The sequence below is a fragment of the Anopheles ziemanni genome, chromosome 3, assembly GCF_943734765.1.
Source record: "Anopheles ziemanni chromosome 3, idAnoZiCoDA_A2_x.2, whole genome shotgun sequence".
Taxonomy (NCBI): Eukaryota; Metazoa; Arthropoda; class Insecta; order Diptera; family Culicidae; genus Anopheles; species Anopheles ziemanni.
Genome location: NC_080706.1, coordinates 22569812 through 22591310, shown reverse-complemented (window position 1 = coordinate 22591310; position 21499 = coordinate 22569812). Strand labels below are relative to the sequence as shown.

Here is a 21499-nt window from a genome sequence, read left to right as displayed (position 1 = left end):
GAGCTGAAGGACCAGCACAGAAACCGTTCGCTCGTTTTCATCATTCGAACGGACTGCCTTAAAGAAGGTTCACCAATCCAAGAAGTACCGGCGCGCGGTTCGGGCTACCGAGGGGAAAATGTAACACAAACGCTCCCAAATGGGACGGTGCTTTTTCATAGACATGCCCATATCCGAGCCCCGTCCGCCAACGCGCCCGGCCCGGTGAGATGTTTCCTCACATCATCAGTACCAGTCCGCACTGTTTGGACCATGCCTTAACTGTACCTTTTCTCAAGGATGTTTTGGATTTCTTTCACTTGCTCCTGTATATATTTTTTATTTTTATGTGTTTCTTCTGCCCGTTTGTTCGTTCGTTCCCGTCCGTCCGAGTCAAATGCAGGCAGACGGCAATTTTCGGCAGGAGGATTTTATGTGCGCTAGAAGCTGGCCCGGGCTTGGGAAAAGTGTTTGATGGGAATTGGAACGGGCGGAAATTAGATGGTTCTTTCTTTTTTCTTTCGGGAAACGTTTTGCGCCTGCCGATTTGCTGCGTTTCCCTGTTTTGCTCTCCCTGGAAACCGCTCACTCTCTTTTTCTTCGAAAGTTTCTGCTTTCCGAATGCTTTTTTGTTTGTCCTCGCCCGTTTTCACTTCACAGCCCGGTTTTCGTTGGTAAAGAAGATGCTTCTTTTGACCCGGCGGCCAACAACAATAACAACAACGGCCCTTTAGAAGCAGGCAGTTAATAATGAACAGACTTGAATCGAGCCCTTATTAAGATAGGCGTTACGAAATGCAGTGTATTGGTATCGAGGAAACGAACCACTTCGGAACCCAGGTAACACAGGTGCGTCCCTTTGGAATGATGAGTAGAAAAAGAACCCCTTAAAGAGGTGAGTTTCCAGTAGTGCTAACGATTATTGATCGGAGCTATAATCGATTGCTTGTATAACGGACATCGATTAAACAATCACTGCTAGTGAGGGCGGTGGTGTGTTAATTTCGATTTAAATAGTATTACAAAGCTACTCTAAAGAACTTGGATGAATGTCATACCTATGAACAAATATACGCACATGTTTCCACAACATTGTTATTTGGAAGATAGTTTTCATAGTGTCTGATAAAATTTTTTGTATTAGGTATATTTATGAACATTTAGATTTTATTGTAGCAGGTTTATTTTAAAATCGTGTATTTTTAAAAGGTATTATTTTTCGTCATAATTATTTTGCCACTAAAAAAGCAAAGCAAAATTACTAAGTAAAAGACACTTTATTTGCTTAAAGTTTAGACTTTTAATTATTGTAATGATGACAAACTTTTATAGCGATAACGATGAAAGTAGGATATTTATAGTGTAACTAAAATTTGTGACATTCAGACACTTTTTTGAACTGGGCATTTATTTATTTTTCAAATGTAGAAATGTGTTCGGTAACAAACAATGCCCAAGAAACTCCCGGTAAAAGGCAAACATATGTGGAGGAAATTTCTAAACCCATCCTGATATTCGTATCGATATTTCAACGCCCCAAAATCGAAACACGAAACGGGCTTCCATTCCGTACAACAAATGTTTAACGATATTCTTACCGTCGTTCAGCTTCCTACCGCGATCCGTGCCAACATCGACACCGTCCGACAGATTTATGCAATCGGTAAGGGTCGGTCGTGTGTTAAAATGTAGGAGAAAACCTTCCCCTTACTTCGGAGGGCACCTCCTAGCCAGATGGACACAAAGCAGTGGTGTAACGTGTTTACCTTCGGCCGGACCATCACTCACATTCTTTCGCGTCGCTGGCGTGCCCACGGATACCGAAAAACGGGAGCGAATCCAAAAAGCACGGCAGAAAGAAAGGCACCGCACAAACCGCGCTCTGATTGCAAAATTCACCGACGAAAAGACAAATGAGGGAAAAAGGTGTCGTGAAATTTATTTTAATATCCTTGTCATCCATTCGCCTTCCGTTTCCCGAGCCGGGCGGGAAAAGGTGCACCGACGAAAGATGTACCGAATTATAGCGAAACGGCGAACGTGAAAAGGGCCGACTGAATGCCGGGTGCCGGGTTTGTTTGGCTTTTCTGGACCGAATTTTCCTTCCTAGGGGTTACAACGGTATTTCACCCCGTCGGCACGGAATCGGATGGGTCAGCAAAATAGAAGCGCCCTCCCTCCGCAGACAGTCTCCAACCACGTCCAAGGGGACAATCTGGGCCAACGAACGAACGAACGAACGAACGAACGGAAGCGTCCGTGCGACCTGGCACGAGACGAGCGCCGAGTGTTTGGGAAAATCACCGGTAATCCGCTTCAAAGCATAAACAATCTGGCGACAAATGGCAAAAGGTGTTTGTCTTCCATTGCCTGCCTGCACGTAAACAGGTTTGGGCGACCCCGCGCAGATCATCCGTGGTCCTCCAGGTTGGCCCCTACGCAGGAGGTGACATTAATGCGGTTTCACTTCGTCCCCCGCAACCCACGGTGCGACCGAGGGTTTTAGCTTTCCACAGCAAAAACCGCTGTTTGTCTTGCTATATGTTGTTGCCCGGTGATGTTCTTTGGGTGTGGGAAAGAAAACGCTCAAAGAAGGGACACGGAAAACTCGAGCGCGAAGCGCACCGTGAGCTAATTATGAAGCCGGCGCATGGCGGTGGGCAAACAGGAAAAAGCCGAACTTCGAGCCGATGATAATTAAAACTTTTTCAACATTATCTTTTCCCCCGGGGGCTCGTCTTGCCCGTCCCCCTTCCCGAGCCCGCACCTGCTTTCCATAACTGATGTCAGTTGCGTTGTTTGCGTGTGTTTGCTTATTGGTTGTCGCCTTGTCGAGTAGGTTCAGAAGGGCCTTGTAAGGAAACTTTAAGGCTTAAGTAAAGCTCTCCGTGTAGCCGGCGGAGTTTTCCCGGATCCTGGAAACAGGCCGAAGGCGGGCAAACGGAGGCACACCGGCAGGACCGGCGGAGGTTTACCATTCTGCCTTCAAGGACAAAATAAGATTTCATGAAAAATTTAATTAACAACTTTTTTCCCTCGCTTCCCTCCGCTCTCTCTCTCTCTCTCTCTCTTCCGTCACATCCGGGCCGGACCCTGCAGCTACGACGTTCGGGGGAGACAATTCTCCAAAGCGCTCTACTGGTCGGAAACGAGCGCCTTCGGACCGCGGGCATACTTTGTGACGATTTCCAAACCGGCCGCCCTCAGCGTGGACAACATTCAGCTCGACGACGAAGGGGTAAGGCTTTGCTTGTTTTTGTTTTATGACCTCCTAGGCCCTCCACTGTAATCCCAATCAAACAAAGCGCCCTTAATCCTCCCGGGAGATTGGGAGGACGGTTGGAAGGCTACTCTGTTAATTTTTCATCTACGTACTCCTAACGGTCTTTGTTTTTCTCTTTTCTCGTGTTGTGCCTCGTTCCAGGTGTACCGCTGCCGGGTGGACTTCCAGAACTCGCCCACAAGAAATCATCGCATCAACCTAACCGTAACCGGTAAGTTTGCGCAACGGTCGGTCGGCAGAGAATTTGCACCGCGTAGTAAAAACAAATCCCTACAAAGTGGCAGTCGTCGAAAAACGTCGCCATTTTGCGCCGGCCTGGAAAACTGCTGACGGTTAGCAAATGGTCATCGTTGGCAATTAGGGTTCAAACTTCTAAACTGTTAAAAAGCTATAAAGATGTAAATTCTACGGCCACTGCTCATGCCGTGTTTTCTAGTGTAAGGTTGTTTTTTTTTTGGTTTTGTCAGCAAACCTGTAGACCGGAAAATTTACGACTCTTTGGCACATCTGAAGTAGGTAGTGTTTTTCCACCGTAACCAAAAAACACTCTGTCCCGAAGAACAAAACACGACCCTGCTAACCATGTACAGCCACAAAATAGCACTGTTCTAAGTCACTTGTAGTGACTTTTTGTTTCCTTCTCTTTTCCACTTCTCACCCACGTTTGAAACGTAGATACCAGCACTAGACACTCGCCCTTGGTCAAAAGATTGGGTGAAAACTTTTCCAATTGAGAAAATTGTTCCAACTGGCCCTGGGAGAGCCCGGGCAGGTGGAGGTGGAACGGAGAAGAAGGGCGGCGATCACTTTTAAGTGTTGCACAATTTGTCAAATGCTTTTATTAGCTATGCAGGTGAAGCAAAACACATCGCAACGACAACTTTTCGAGTGTGTCCTCGGTCGAGGTACACAATTTTGGATATTTTCGCCAAAGTTTTATAATTTATAAACAAACCAGGGTGGCTTCCTCAGCTACAGTTACCCGGTTGGAATGGGGACAAAAGTCAACAATGGAAACTTTGTTTGGCGTGTCTTGCTTCGGTTGGTCCGAGGAATACTTTTCTGAGTTACGTCAAATGTACTTGCACTTGCATAATTATCTTTGTAGTTAAATAATAAATTTGAATAGGGTCGCTTGGTAAATGTATGTGGTTTGATTTTATTTAACATGTAACACAAATAAGTCTAAAGTCTCCCGCTTAAAAGGCAAGACTACGCTCGTGAAAAACACCAAAAAAAGCCGTAATACTGATCCGGAATCGATTAACTCGGCGGCGTAAAACCTTTGCCCTCCTTCTTTTTTCCGCGGAAAAACCGTCGTCCCCAAAACAAACCAAGTGGCGAGAGAAACAACCCTCGGTACACTCACTCAAAACTTTCCTTTTCCCATCCCGTAATGGAACACAAACAATTTCCTACACGACACTCTAGCGTTCCATTTCCCGTCACGCCCACCACCGGGTCGCCGTGGTGGCGTTTCCGGCGGGGTGGCGAGTTTGCACCACTTTTCGCCAGACAATAATGCAGTGTAAACAGGAAATGAATATTTACATTCGATCTCGATAAGTGCGGGCGGGAGGGCCGGCGACGGCTGCGGAAGCGGTCGGTTTGCTTTAGGAAGGGTTCAAGTTTTCCATTTAATGTTGAGCAGGCAGGAATTTTGTTTCGTTAATTGGAGCATGATTGTGTTGTTTGTTGAATTCGTGGGTCAAATAGTGGTAAAAAGGTTTGATTTGTAAAATTGGTAAACAAGTTTAAAGATGATGGTTTGTTCGTTTTGGAGATGAACGCACAACAAAAAAGGCTTCATTTGTTTCGCAAAGGTTTGAAGTTAGAATATTTTTCTCATAGTTACCCACTGTGCCACTTTCTGTTCAAATTCCTTCCAAACCCGAACCGCCTGGTCATGGCCCACTTTCGGCAAGCGCAATCAATTTCTATTAGATCCCGCTTTCCGGCGACTCATTACTGATGCAATTTAAAAATAGTTAGAATACGCTCCGGATGATTGATTGGCAAGCATAACCGTACGTCCACACTGTGCGTGTCCCCATCGAAGACGTCCTTTAATTTCGTTCGGTTGCTACCTCCACTCACACCACTCACTCTGTATCTCTTTTTGCCTTCCTTTGCAGTGCCCCCACATCAAATCCTGGTATACGACGCTTCCGGATTGGACGTGACCGGTGCCATCGGTCCACTGCAGGAGGATGACAATCTGGTGCTCACCTGCGAAGTTCGTGGAGGTAAGTTTTAGCACAACGCTCACTGAAGGACGTAAAGCCACTATACCGCATCAACGGTATTGGGATCGGGCGAACATTAGGGTTCCGGTTTGCATGGCCATACGAACGAGCAGCCTCTAACGGACCCGAACGATATCGGGGGCCATTCTGTGAAAATTCGGGCTCCGTAATTGATTGATTTCCGATGAAAGCTTGCTAAAACCGCAACGATTGAGCAGGGACTGCCTTTTCCGCAAAGGTGACTGCCATTGCTGCCGGTAGCACTGCCTTCCGGGAGGGGCCAGTCCCGGTGGAAGTTCTGCCACGCAAGGCAACTAAACTTTCAATTTTAATCACCGAAGGAAATGTGTGTATGTTCGTTTCGGAGCGTCCATTATTCATCCACTGGTGAAAATTCGACAGTTCTCTCATTCGTCCGGCGCGAATACTGTCGAAACCTGAGCTCGTGGCCATGGTAACACCACACCGTAGCATAGTGCGATATAGACAGTGCTACATAAGAGGGGACATTGAGCTAATAATTATTTTTACCATACACTGGTGCTTTAATCTTCACCAGTACAGTTTTGAACGCGGTATCTTGGTTTTTAACGGAACAAAATTTGAATTAAACAACAATATTTTAGTCAATGTAGACTCCTACGCAACATATTTCATGATGTGACTTCGTCAAAAATGAACTGGTACTGGTTTAAACTGCGAATAGTTTTGAATACTTGAAAATATGATCCCAAATCGATATTCTACCACCTACTCCGAAACTGGCGCACTGTGCACAATGCCTACCTTGTGGGAAACCCACCGAATACCAAAAGCATAAGGACGCTAACCCCTGGTCCGGTGGTCATTACCGCAATGATAGCACTAACAGAGCCCGGATTCGGCCGGGGTTCCGAGATTGTCCGTCCAATATTACGAGCCATATACGACTCGCCGAAGATGGCTAAATGAATATTCGATATCTGCTCACTCGGGGGACGGGAAAGTTGTGATGGCCGGATAATGGGTTCTCCGTAGCCGAGCACCAACTATCTGCGGCTCGTTCACTTTTCGACGCAGTTGTGCGATTTCGCAGACTCAGACGCCAGTAACGGTGTCGGGGGTCACAGTGGTCCTTTCGCAGTGGTAGTTAGCACAGAGGCTGAGGCTTCCTTTGAACAAAAAACAACCCCTCGGAAAAGTGTGACCATCGGCGAGAGACACAGCGTGGGTTGCGTCACAATCGGCCTATTGCTTTACGGCCGCCAAGACTAACGGGACTTGGCAACCAACTTTACGGGTTGCACTTAGGGCGACAACGACTCTAGAGGACTCTCCAGGCCCGTAATGTAGCAGCATCGGAACAGGAGGAGGTCATAAATTGAGGTTGCATTCTTTCCACCCCACACGTACATCTGTGCGCAAAAAGGCAACCTCTCCTGCCGCATCATGCAACTAAGTACCACGTTAGTAACGCATGCTCCCAAGCCCGAACTTTTCGGCCAAACCGGGTATGCAATTAATTGGGAAAGAGGTTTCCCTGAAATTGAGTTCGCAATGATTTACCGCTCACGCTGTCCAGCCGGTATGCTGTGCGTGTTTTGTGTACCCCTACGCCGAGGCAGCCGTAAGAGTCGAGCATAGTATACTGAAAGTTTGGCGTTAGAGCCGAGTAGGTTGCTGCCGATGTGAAAATGTGTTCGAGTCGGATGTTTTCCGAAATCCCTACCGTTCAATTGACGCTGCTTAATTGAGCTTCTCATAAAGGGGTATCTTTGAATTATAATGGTGTACCCGCGAGGAATACCTTTTTGATGGGTTTCATGCTCTTCTGTACGTGTGTTACACCCGCTGTAACCCAATTGCGCTGCCAGGGGGGTAATTAGTATTGCCAGGGTTTGCTGGAAACTGTCGAATCTGAACCAAAAACTAGCATCAAAAGCGCTCAGAAATAATTGCTAACCATCTTTCGTGCCATATCACTAAATCATCGTGAGTTCAACGAAATGATCCATTAGCACCGATGCACCACTGTTTGTTGCAATTATTTATGCGAGTCTGCAATTAACTCCAAGTTCGATTGCACTGCAATCAGTGTATGAAGCATAGTAATTAAATGACGCTGCCAATATCGACCACTATGTTGCCTTTGCCCAGGTAACTTGTGCAAATTCGCTAACTGCAACAGTCGTGCCCGAAATAAACGAAGATGGGCTCCGTGCCTCCAGTGTACCTATTTTTGCCTATTTCAACAACATCACCAATGCAAAGACTGCCTAATTTTCCTTTGGAAAAGATAACTCAAAAATGCCTTCGCTTAGGGAGGCTTGCATACTAGGCAGCGAACGAAGATCAGATCAACGCATTCAACCAACCGGAACCGATGAAAGCGGATCGGACAGTGCAATGCTACATGTGATGCATGTTCCGATGTGGTTAATGTATACCACGCCATCTCGAGGCAGTACAACTCGCTGTCTATCAAAGCGTTAGCCATGTGTCATCACCGCATTGGTGAAGAAGTTCCACGCGAAAAGGCTTACTCTATTCTCATAGGTGTTGGAAAGGACGAGTTTCCCAAGTGAGTTTTTGCCAAATTCACACGGAAATGATAACCTTTTTGGATACTAAAACTGTTGTCTCTTAGTTTTTTCAGCACTACTTCTTATTTTAAAAAGCTGTTGTATTTGCTAATGAATCGGAACAGCATTTGCGCATAAAAAGCCTCATATTAAACTTAAACTGCTGCTGTAAAGTTTATGATAAATAATAATTACGAAATGATATTTAACAAAGGATTTTGTTGTGCTTTTTTTCTTCCATCAGCACTACTATATATAGAATTTTTTTTAAACAATTTTTAAAATTTCTAGTTTCCAGAATATTGCATTATGAAGATTAATACGTGGAGTATGTTGATTTAAAACCCTATTTCCTCGTATGCTATAATTGCACCACTTACTCAACCTCTCCATGCTACGGTACGTTGAGGCTCATCAGAATTCTCTTAAACAATTATTTCCTTCCCGCTACCTACGCCAACACACGCGTGCAGCCGTTTTTATTTTCCTCCTTCCTGGAAGTCATACATAAACTCAAAACTGCATTTCTCTCGAGCAAACACACATGCATATGCACACTCAGACCATTTAATCCAGTTGCATACGCAAGTCTCGTATGCTTCTCTGTAGTACGATTGCGAAAGCATAATGGAGGTCGCTCGGGACGAAATGGGCCTCCATTAATTTAAATACACCATGCCGGCGAAACAACTCGAAAGTTCATTCGTACGAGTAAAGCGGAAATAATGCTACGTCCTTTGTTAGCTACGGCCGGTTCCGGAGGAGTTCAAAGGGATCTTAATTCGCGTTGTTGCAGAAAACAAAACTGTGCTATTTTTTCGCACTGTGTTGTTAGCTGCGTGCGTGGCTCAATATTTTAATTTGATGTTTTTTTTATTATTTAAACAATTCTTTTGCAGTTCTTAGTAGTCTTTATTCCATGTTTGTGCGTCAGCAAATAAGACCTTTAAAGTTGTTTTAAGTCGTTGCTATTTTTACACCGACTTGTAACATCATGTCTGTGAAGGACCTCGACGTTGCTTTCGTCTGGCAGAAACTCGGACACGTTTCCATTACCGGGGGTTAATTGTTGAAGAGCGATTCAGAACGATGCAACGCCATTATCGTTACAACTCGTGCGCTTTTAAGCGACCTAACGTATAGAAGTATGAGCTGTAGCACAGCTTACCTTTGGTTCCATTTTCAATTTACCACTTTTCAAACTGTACTTTTGGTTTGCGTCTTTCTTGCAAACAGTTTCCACCGATTTTCAACCCAATCTATGACGCTGACAGCATTTCACTCCCATGGCTAGCACGCGTTGCAAAACGGTACCGAGCTCTGACCGGCCGGGACCGGGCCGGGTGTAAAGTTTGTCCTTCCCCATTGCCCGACAGCCGCAGGGGTGGTTCGCTGGGCTGATGAACCTCGCCTCGCTGTTGCCGTTTCGATAAATTGAAAGGCAACGAGCTAAAGCTTGCCGAAGAAGGTCGACTGTGTTGGGCCACGCAAGGAGGCACATTAGCGTCGACACGCGAACTCAAAACTGCACCGCCAGCTGGGGCGCAGAATATTGAGCTATGCACCTTGAGTTTCTATTTGATTTTTACACACTCCGGGTTGGGCCTAGGCGTTTGGTTCGAGCGTGATGGACTGTTGGCTTCGCTGAGTTTCTTTGTCTCTAGCCGTACCGGGGAAGCGTTCTGCGTGTCTAAACCAAACATAACACGAAAGGAGTTCCACATACACCGGTGGCTCCGGCTATTGATTCTGAAAATAGACAACATTGCGTTTTTGTGCACACATTCATCACAAATGAGGGAACACGGCCCGACACGCCATTTTCCCCGCCAGATACGATGGCGTCTAGAGCAGGCGGGTATCGGTTGAAAAGAGAATCAGTTTATTTGGATATCATTAAAACATTAGAACCTAAACAACTTGCGGTCTAGTGCAACGGCATTATCGATCAGCAAAGGCAGTCCCGGTGGTTACGAAGATTCACAGCATAACGGTGAAGAGTAAAATCAACAGCAGCAGCAGCTTATACAGCACTTAACAATGGCACTCTCAGACGAGATAGTAATACTGTAAAAATAGTTTCGCAAAAATAACACAAACTCGTCAACCTGTGAGTACTTCAGAAGGTGAACGTTCTCGTAAGCGGACGAAAGATACTCACCACCGGATCGGACTTTTTCCAACACTTGTGGAACCAGAATGCTCGCTCGCACTGATCCTTGCCCTTCGGCTTCATGCACCGGGCACCCATCTTAATCATAATGTCCTCGTACTCGAGCGGGATCGTATCTAGCAGCTTGCCCAGATGCAGCTCCCCTTTGTCGTCGGTAACGTTGGTCAATCGGAAGAGGCAGCTCATATAGCACTTCAGCTTGTAGTCGTCCTCGAAGATGTCCTCGTCGCTGAACCGCTTGATCGCACTCGGGCTAACGCCCGTTTCCGCAATACACTCCACACCCAACCGGGTGAGTAAGGCTACGCTTTTCGGAGGCGGATATTCCGCGTCACGTCTTGGCACCGGTCGCGGCGTGGTTGTATCCGGCATACACATTCCGTTCCACCAGTGGCCGGCTACCAGCAGCAAAGCCAAGTACAGTCCTAATCTCAAGTGCCAGCTCACCCTCGAAGGCGACATGATGCACGAGATGTTCCAGCGTTTTTAATTGTTCTCTAACACAACTGAGAGTGTACTGCCATAAGAGCCAATCGGCCAAACCATTTATATCCGGAACCTACAATTGCAGTCATTGTAAAGTTGGCTATCACTTCCTGCTCTAAACTTGCTCATCGAACGCTAATGATCGACTAGCGATCGTATCCAACTGTGGAATTAAAGCGTTTGTCACGTACCTATTAAATCTCTGATTATAACAGAGCTCAATCAATCCATATCTCGTGATTCATTCGATTCATAAGTACAGCATAGTTTTTTAATAACTGGACGTAGTACGATTTCATAACCACTATATCATAATTAAATTAAAAATTCGGTTCTACTTTGATTAAAATAAGAGCAAACATCACTCAACACACAGCGATTCAAGGTTGAAGGTGTTCACCTCGCGGACCTGATTGCGCCTGCACTTCCTTCCCACATGATACAGTCAGTTTTCGATTCCATCTTCATCTCCGGTACGAGCATAAGATTCTAATAATTGGCTCACTAGTTAAGACGCTCCGCATGCAGAAGGTGCAAATCTGCAGCAAGATCCGCACTATGCGGAGCGCCTACCGAGGGATGCAAAGATAAACAGCGATCAGCGAAATTTTGTGGCTCCCGATCCGTTCCTACCGCATACCCGTCCCGCTTCATAAGCTTCCCGGTTCGGCGATGTTGCAAATTTGGCGCATAATAAAGTCCTGCAGAGAGCCATCGGGAAGAACGAGCAAAAGAACCCCCCAAAGAACTGTCGACGAACAAATTCAACAAATCAAGAAAGCTTACCGTGCACCGCTCAAATCGTCTTGACGTCAAGTTGGTTCATTTTCGAGCCGGTTTCCTCGCGCGAACGCAACCGCAGCGTCTTACCTTCCGCTGTTCCGGCCATGTTCCGCGGGCCAGGATAGCGCTGATATGCGTCGCTGTACGGGTGTGTGTGTGTGTTCTCGGCTTGCTTTGCCGGAAATGGGCCCAGAATTTGAACGGCAAAGCGGATGATAAAGTAAACAACAGCTCGATTTTCATAACGAACTTTATGAAGTCAAGTTTTGCCAGAAACGACCTCTTTCATCTTCGTCATCATCGTTATTTGCCAACCTCTCGGGCGCATGGGGTAGGTGTACCGGCGCCAGTGGAGCGGCTGTGTGTGCTGCATCTTGGTAAGCCCGATATTGAAAGACCTAAGGGATCGCACTGGGGGAGGGGGGTGAATGATGAGGAGGAGCGCCTGCCTACCGAAAGCCTGCGGAACTGGCGTCAAAGAGGCATGCTTTATCTTTATGAGACCGACGGCAAAGCGGCAGAAATTTAATGTTAATTTTTGCTCCCGGCTCAGCAACGATCCCTGCAACCCCCGCGCCAACGATCGCGCTTACGACCGAGCAGCAGAATTTTCCGCGAAAGACAATGACAGAGATTTCACTTGTGGCTTTTGTTACCCTGGATCTAGCCGTGAGTTGCAAAAATGAGCTTCTACGCGATGAGCATAAATTTTAAACACTGCCAAGCGAGTAAAGACTGTGCTATGACATTGGATTTTTGTTAGCACAAAATATACATCCGTTGCGATGTTTTTACGTAGAAAAAGAGATCAAATTCGATTAGAGCCTTTCGATTTGAGCCAATCAATTTTCTCACTTAACAGATCGTTCGCTTTTTAACGCAATAACAATATTTATAAAATTAAAACCTTCGCACTTGTGTGTTATTTATGTGCATTCAGAGAATACATTAAACATTAAACATTGACGTCCAGTGTCAGATCTGTATTCTACAATTGTGCACTAGAAAGATCTTAAAATAAGATATCGAGTTAATAATGTAAACTGTTTCTTTTATGAATAAAAAGATGAAAGGAATCGTGAGCTACGATAATTGCTGAAAAAACCAACTCTAATCTGATTTACATGACGGATTTCCATCCTTTAGTTGAGGTGTAATTATATGTAACGTTTCATAAAACATTTGACACATCTGACTGACCATTTTCGGTTGTTTTTTGTTTGCATGTTCCAACTTTGCAAATTAGTTTTAATATCTATTCAACACGATTAAATATATTATTGCACTTATCATTCTAAATGTTATGGTATTATCTGTTCGGACAATTTTGTGCGAATCCACCATACAATAATAAACAACAGCAATCAACTATTAGACATAAACTTACACAAAATTTTTACTCACGCTGATGCGAGTAATTTAAACGTACCCGTGTGCAATAAAAACACAACTCACATACAATTAATAACAAGCTGATTCTCGTCAAAGCGTTTGATCTCAGGCGTAACATTCGTTATGAAAAAAAAGGTTGCCCCGGCATCGAATCTAATTTCACATTTCAAATATACATGCCCTGGAGCGGTGTATCCCGGTGGCCCTACCGCAACGTTTCGCTGGTAAAAACCTTTTTCCCAGTTTCCCGGTTTCCATCACGACCGTATGACACATTAGCGCTGGCGACGATAGCGTTCACATTCATTAGGGTGAAAATTTAATTATGTTGTCCTTTAATTGTATAATTTGTATTAATGTATGTAAATACAGTCGCACGTCTTTGCGCCGGTTGCCAGTTGGTTGGCTTTCTAATTTTTGCTTCACCTTCCGCTAAACGAGGTGACCGTTCGTTTCAGCGCAGCCGGCAACCGTTTTTCCGGTGGGGTCCGTCCGCGTCCAAGCGTCCGCGTGGCCAACGCCAATTTTCAAGCCCCATTTTCCCAGCCTCCATTCCCACCGTGGCGTCGGTTGACATGGCCACCAGCGACGGTTCCCCGGGGGCTTTAACGTGTGCCGCAGGACCCGGAACCCGGGTAGGGATAGGGTTTAATTGCCTGCCGCCATATTCGTGTTTCGTAATAAAATCTGATTTATTTTCACTGCCTTCGCTGCGTTCCGGCCCATTTGCGCGTGGTTACTTGCTGACCGGGGCGATCCACCCTCCCCTTCCCGGGAAGGTCCCCCGGAACTCCCCCGTTCTCGATGGTTATTTCTGAAAAATAAAACCGCCTGCCCCTGGAGAAAGAGCATCAAACGCGACGTGAGTGCAGCATTAAAAATAACGCCAAGAAAAAAGGGGAAACGCGAAGCGTGGAAGTGTGGAGCATGTATATGTACCTTATCGTGCGGTACACAGACCGCGTTACTACCTGCCATGGTGACAAGAAAAAAAAAGAGAGCGAAAAAAGCAAAGAAAACCGCTACCCGTGACATGCTACATGGGGTAGAATTTTCCAACCACCGCACACTCCCACTCGTGGGTGCTTTGTTCGCAGCGCGCTCGGTCTGCACGGGCGTATAATGCTGTGCAGCGGCAACAGTCATGTAAATTTAAAACACGTATCTGATTTTCGTCCTTTCTGGTACACGTGGCTGCACTTGGCAGTCCCGGGGTGGACGCACTGCCCGGTGGCTCGAAAATGGGCTGTCAGGTCATGGCACCAGCCCGGGCTTGCGTAACGGTGTGTGGTTTTCTTGTGTGGGCGAGTTTGGTGGGGTTTCTTGTGTGTACTTGTGTGTGTGCATGTATGTTTTCTGTTGAGGCTGCATCGTAGTACGTATGTATATATATATAAAAGTGCTGCACCGACATGCACTTTTTGGCTCCCCTGTAGCAAAAAAGAACATTTTTCGTGTCTCACCAACCGACTAAAATTCTAGTCAATCCTTTTCACATACGAACTGTCCTTCTGTGTTTAGAGATTATTCTCATACGAACAGGGAGGATTATCCAAATTATACAATGCTACGGACTTGAACATGAATATTTTAACAGACTCCATGGTAGAGCATTGATTCAGAGCGTGATTCAAATATCACACAATCACAATATTCTATTTTCGCAATACTTAGAACTACTCGGTCCGCCATTCGCCACTCCACTCGTGTCGTCCTTGACACGCGATGTTACGTACGCCACTTTCGATCGTGCGTAAGTCCGCGAACCTTGAGTGTGCCAGAGCCCACCACAACACATCGTAGCGTCATAATTTTAATGAAATTTTATGGTCCCTCCAATTACCCATCGTCCAATTCCGCGCGTCGCGGAAGACGCTCCGAGAGCATCCTCACCCGCGCCGAAAAGGGCCGAAAATATAAATGGTGCATACGTCGTGGCGCAAAACGTACGACCTACGGACGGTACCATGCCCTGCTGTTCCTCCTTGGTGCTTCGGGACGGGGTAACCGCGTGGGCCTGTGTGAAAGTGGGCCAGAAAGACTGAAATAAATTATCGTAATTACCGGTACTAATACGTCGTAATGCTTTGATACAGCACTTCTTTCTTTTGTTTTCCGCCCGTTCGACGCTTCATCCAGTGTGCTGTCTCAGCCGGTCCGCTTCGGAAACCGGCCGCCCCGGACGGTTCCTCCTGCCAGCGCATAATCTCGTCCGTAAAACCCGCCATAGATCATCCGGGCGCGCTCGTGGGGTCTATGTAAATTTACACGGCTCGCTCCTGGCCGTGGCCCGGCGGCCACCGAGGAAATGGTCAGCAAATTAATTCTAATGACAGGCATTATGTGTCCGGCGAAACTTTCCACATTTGCCAGGCTACATATTGGCACGAGTGTTGCGAGCTATTTGCTACAAATTTTTATTGCTCCCATTCCCTTTTTTCACCTCTCTGCCACAGGCCGATCGCTTCAACCGACGATGGATAAAGTTTTTCCATTTTCGGTGCCATTTTCCTGGGGTGGCCATCGAGTGACACTGGCTGTAATTTATTTCTGCTCTTCGTTGTAAAAATGGCATCGTAAAAGCATTGTGTAAACTTCGACGAAATGGGTGTCACTTTGGAAAATCTAACCGCAACATCATAAAGGAACGGAAGGCAGATTCATTGCCATCTAAAATCCATAACTAGGTAATATTCGGGCATTCTAGTCTTGTCCTATGCTTGGTATAATGAGTTATAATAATGTAAGGGTTCATATTATTCTAAAATTTTCAAACATGAACGCTTAAAGTAATTTTTATTCTGAAACTTAATTTCTGCGAATCGTTCATATCGGCAAAGCTCTTATTTTGCAGTACCAAAACGTATTAGTTTCTGCCTTTTCAGTAATTCTGCGAATGAAACACTAGGTTTTAAGCTATACATTCAAATCTAACTCTACGGCTCCATTACCATTACAATAGCAATATAAAACGTTTCCCTTGCATCCCAGCAGTCCCCAAAGTGCCCAGCAAACCGATGAAAAATTCGCCGAAATTGAGCATCGCGTGCAATAATGTGGCACTATAAATTAGCCACCCTGGCTCATAAATAATGTAACGTGCACAACCTGACGCTCTGGGTACTCCGCAAGCCAAGCGCAAGTGCACCGTTGCAATCATCAATCGTCATGGCGGGGGGCCTCGATGGCAAGCGGTGATGAATATATATACCTGTCGCATGATTTTGATTACTTTGGTGATTCTATTTTGGGAGATTATCGTATTTTATGTGGGTTGACATGTAAACCAGCTCAAAGTTCTAGGAAAACCCGGCACGGTTTATTTTCAAACAAGCTCGGAACAATGTGTTAGGTAATCCAATGCGAAATTATCTATAATTATTTAGGTCTTAGTACTGAGTAATTGTCCATTTATAACCACCACCCCCATACAACTAGGACTAATGGTATATTTACAACGATTTTCTTTAATTTGTTTGTTCCAGGACGACCGGAACCGACGGTCACCTGGCTGAACGGCAACGAAATAATGCAAACGGGTGGTGGCGTTTCGATGGGTCGGCACGTCACCGTTAATCGGCTGGAGATACCGAAGATGACGCGCACGGCGCTCAACAATACGTACAAGTGTCAGGCGTCCAACACCAAGTTGGTTCCGCCGGCCGAGCGTAGCATACGGGTTGACATGTTGTGTGAGTGTCGCACGACCACGGTACTTCGAGTTTAGGTTTAACTTGAGAATTTAACATTGTTTTTTTTTCAGTGAAACCGCTTTCCACGGCCCTTTCGTCGAAGCCGAAACAGTTGATCGCCGACCAGGAGTACGTGCTGGCGTGTAACGTGGTTGGATCCGTGCCGGAGACGGACATCAAGTGGATGCAAAACAATCGACCATATATGAAGGGAAAGGTACGTGGAAAAATAGAGAGAGTTTACGTTACACCCTTTTAAGTATGCATGCTTTAAGATACCTAGTTAAGTAGGGTATTAGTGAACAGGCATATGCTTCAATTTTGCATCAAACAAGTGTTAAATCATGTCATTGCTCTTTTGTGACCTTTTTTTAGAGATATTTGGTAGTTCATCTCATAAATATACATAAGTTAAGTAATTCATTATTCGTCTCGATTATTCCTCATTCGATTCGATAAATCTGAGTAGAATTTATCGAGACCATTTATAAAATAGAATCATTCAACCAATACAACAAAACTAGCCTTCTCGTGTTTTGTAATGTAACATAAACATCATGATTGCCGACTACATCACCTGTAATTTATTGTACTCTTCAGATAAAAACCATCAACAACAGCTCGATGGTGTCGTCCGTGCTGAGCTTTCGCCCGCATCCGGACGACGACGGTACCATCCTCAAGTGTGAAGGCTCCAATCCCCGGCTGCAAAACTCCGCCCTCGAGGACTCGGTCATCATGAATGTCCTGTGTAAGTAGCACCGAAACAATCCACGCCACACATCGTACTCAACCACCGACTCCGACAAGGCGCGCCACGGAAAACCTTAACGCTGGTGATCTGATTTTATCCGATCCCACGGTCAAAGGTCACACGCTTGCTGCGAGGAATGAATCAAATCATCCATGCAGAAGCGGGAGACCAGCGCCACGTCACACGAAAGCATCCCACGTAGGGGGAAAAAAAAGATCTCAAAATCTCTTTCAGTAGCTTCCGACCAAGCTTCCAGATGACGCCACCGTAACCGTCCGGCGGCTGTGGCACAGTGGGACTAATTCAACGTTTCGCTCTCGTCTTTTGCTTTCTCCCTGTACGCGTGCTTTCACCCACCGAGCAGATCCACCGCAAGTGACGCTGTCGCTGGGATCAACGCTTAATCCCGCCGACATCAAGGAGGGTGACGACGTCTACTTCGAGTGTCACATTAAGGCAAATCCGAGGGAGCATCGCATTACATGGTCACACGATGTAAGTATCGGACGCTGACGGGCGCCAGCACGGTTGACACACAGATTAACTGGGTCGGGTCTAAGCCGTCGGTCGGTAGGAAGGTAGGAGCGCGCGGTACGAAGATTTATCGGAAAGTGCGAGAGCCTGAAAGCGCGCGTCCGTCGGTTGGCGGGATGGATAGATAATTCATTTAATTTTATCCCCCCTCACAGCCCCAACTTTCCCCTGCACGGAAGGGATTGGACGGTGGCCCACTTTCGCCCGGTTTGTCGTTTGTCAGCCGCTGCGTCGCTTAGCGGAAAATGGTTAAGAATTTCCATTTATATAACTCAGTTAAGATTAGGAAGAAAGGAAATGCCTTCCCGCTTGCTGCGAAGCGTACATCAGAAAGAAAGTAAAAAAAAAAGGCAGGGAATGAAAAAACCCCTTCATTGTCCCCCGCCGACGCTTCCCTCGAAAGCAACCACCCCGCCAGTCGATCCCTTTTCGGTCGTTTGACGTTCACGGTGCGTCACGTTATTTTTTTCGCGAACGGTTTTCGCCTGCCAAAGTCAGGCCGAGCACGCCAAAGCCCGTCAGACGCGCCCGCTTTCTTCGGCTTGCCGCAAAACCCGTGGCCCGTGATTCTCCCAGGGTGGGTCTCGCTTCCGCCGACGTCGTCGTGCGTTGAGGATCAAATTGAAATTGAATGAAATCAGCTTAAGAGAGATAAATTGCTCCGCGAAACATAATGGCATCATATTTTCTCGATGTGAATTTAATGGGATTTTAATATGTTTCCTCTTCCGACCCGGTCCGACCGGCAGCAACCGGAAGCGGTGCCGTAAGGTGCGGCTGCTTTCTTCTCCTCCTTTTGCCACTCGACGAAAGTAGCAAACAAGCGCGGAACAAGCGCGGAACTCCATCAGCCGGGCTTCGGTGGAGATTTTCGCTTCCGCCGTCTGCCACCGCATGGAGTCATGAATCCGGTGGTTTCCTTCCTTCAAACGACGACACTGCCGAGAATAATCAAAAGGCCTGGCAGCGGGAGCCTGCACGAGGGTAAGGGCGGAAGTCGTGCCTCGCCGTGAGATGAAAATCTCTTAAAGATTTATTCCGCTGATAAAGATTGCTTTGTTTGCGCGCCTGGCACGGGAGCTGGAAATGACCAGGTGTATAATGGGTCCAGCACTCGACGCAAAGTGGAGAAAACTCAATGAAATTTCCTCGCTGAAGCGCGTCCCGACAAGCGAAAAGCTGGAACTGATTACGATTTTCTCCGTCTCCGATCGTTTGCGAGCGGCGGACGATAAAGAGTTGTATTGCTTATGGATATGAAGTTGCCAATTTCTCCGAAGTTTGAAATGGGCTATTTCTTCGGCTTGATATTTTTGCGTTGTTCGATAAGAAAAGGAACAAACCGAGCACCAAGAAATTTAGACCGTAAAATCCTCATTCCGATAACCGAAAACAGCATCGCGTTCCGCCACCGATGGAAAGGATTTCCAATTAAAAATCCAATAAATACGAGTTCGTTCTTTTCCCAACGAAAATGTGCCAAAACCGCACCACACCCCTCACCCGCCGCCGCATGGCAAGACAATGTAGAAACATGATCGCAAAAGCCCGCTGTTTCGCACCCTTTGTAACCGAATGCTCCATTTTCACCACGTACCACGAGGCAAGAGAAGAAAGAAGTTGCTCCAAAACGAAACGCCAGCCAGCATCGCCGGATAATTATATTGAAAATCTAATTAAAGTTATTCCTTAACCGAGCGCACTTCCGAGGCCGGTAAACTTTCGCTCCACTCCGCACTTGCGAGGCCGGCACTTGGGTTTTAATTTGCATCCTAAACACCGACGGCCCAACTGCAAAACCAATTTTGTTAAGGAGGATTCCAGTTCCGACATTAAGAACCAATATCGACGGGCTTATCGCTTTCGCAGCAAACCCGCCTCGGAGGGTGCCAGGGTTTTGCAGAACACGGGTTGTCCTTGCGGCAAATGGCCAGATGGTTCCGACCGCACCGTGGAGTTCCGATCGTAATAACTATGGTCCGGTGCGTGGCGGGAGGTCGAGTCGAGATGCAAGGGCTTCCGAGCAAGCAAACCGTAAATAAAATATCTCAAACAATTGCCGTAATCTGGTCTTTCCCCTGAAGGAACCCCTACTTACCCGAGCCCGCCTGGAGTGGCTACGAGTTGTGCCGGGCACTTTATCCCACAAATGACTTTACTGCCCAGCCATCCGCTCCTCCGAAACACCCGTCCCTTTGGCGTCCTTCCGCTGCCGCTGTAGACGCTTCGGTAGTCTGATCAAATCTGAAACCACAAATCCTATCGCTCCCACCCGCGCTGCCGGAGACCAGGGTACCATTTTGGCCCTTTGCTCCACCGTCCAACTAGCTTTCCCGCCCCGCCCCGGGACACTAATATCCGTCTAATCCCCGCACACTTTCGTTTGATGTTGCTGGCTCGTGTAAAGCCGACCAAAAGCACAATTTCACAAATTAAAATCATCATTCATTCATTAAAATATGCAAATAAATGTGCCCTCCTCCCCTTTTCTCGAGAACCCCGCGCACGGAGCCGGAGCGCTGGCACGTAAATTTTCTCGACCCCGGGACCTGCGTCCAACGCTTCGGCCCACGTCGAGCCCCGGAAGCGCGTGATTATTATTGCCCGGCTGCTGCTGTTTCTGTTGCTGTTGCCCGGACGGACTTCCGGATCCGGTTTTGGTATGGTCGGGGGATTGGGATTGGTTCATTCACTTTGCCCTGTTTGCTCCCAAGCTAACGATTCACCCGGCAATGATTATGATGATTGCGGCGCTGATCAAACGTTTATCGGAAAAGGGTGAAATGTGCGTTTCCTGTCCGGGTTCCGCAACAGCACGAGCGAAAGGAGCACAATTAAGCTTGTCTTGACAAGGTGTTTAAGAAAGTTGCTTGTGTTCTGGTGGCTCAGATTATTTTTCGAATTGAAAGTGCACTTCAATTTTGAAGTAAATGTAGTTCATGTTGAATGAATTTACATGACGATTGAATTGAAAATCAACGATATATGTGTGTATTTTCCCCTTGAAATGTGTCTTGCTATATACGGATTCTGGAAACAAACTGAGTGCAGATTCTTCCGACGTAACAACTCAGGTTGGAGCTAATTTATTGGTTTTTATTTGATCAATATTGCAGAAAGGGAATATGTTCCTCTTAGCTAAATTAATTGGCCCTTTTTGCTTCATTTGATAAAACTTGCCTTTGGTTTACAATAACCAGGACTAAAAGTTGTTCATGTGTGCAAGTTGAAGTCTTCGGAAATGAAACTCTAGACGGTTACAGGCTCAACAGATTGAACATGGTCTAATTGAGATGCAGCCAAACGTCAAAGTGCATAATGTGAGGTGAAGTAGGAGGGTTTTGATAACATGTTTTCATTTCGTCCGAAAATGTTTATTGAAAGAGCATACCATAGACTAATTGATCAGGAAAACATTCGCCTCGGGAGTTCCTAAGCCCCTATGCTCCCAGCATGCATCGGAGCATCTTTGGCAAACAAACTTTTACTTTCAAATTATGTGCAAATAGTTTTAACTTCTAGCATTCATTCCCTTGTAGGAGTAGACATTTTTAATAGCCGAAAAAGGGAAACTTATAGGAAATACAAAAGCTTTAAAATAGTTGATCAATTAACG

At 46.3% G+C, this 21499-nt stretch overlaps 1 protein-coding gene across 1 annotated transcript in view; it reads left to right on the top strand.

Annotated features, from left to right (window-relative positions):
- Positions 1–21499, top strand: part of LOC131284349 (uncharacterized) — an 88810-nt gene that overhangs the window by 41257 nt on the left and 26054 nt on the right. Inside the window, exons 3-9 of the mRNA XM_058313205.1 lie at positions 3079–3217; positions 3404–3473; positions 5398–5508; positions 16389–16595; positions 16667–16812; positions 17196–17346; positions 17714–17844. Of these exons, the coding sequence (XP_058169188.1) occupies positions 3079–3217; positions 3404–3473; positions 5398–5508; positions 16389–16595; positions 16667–16812; positions 17196–17346; positions 17714–17844 (955 nt within the window). The remainder of the gene's footprint in view (positions 1–3078; positions 3218–3403; positions 3474–5397; positions 5509–16388; positions 16596–16666; positions 16813–17195; positions 17347–17713; positions 17845–21499) is intronic.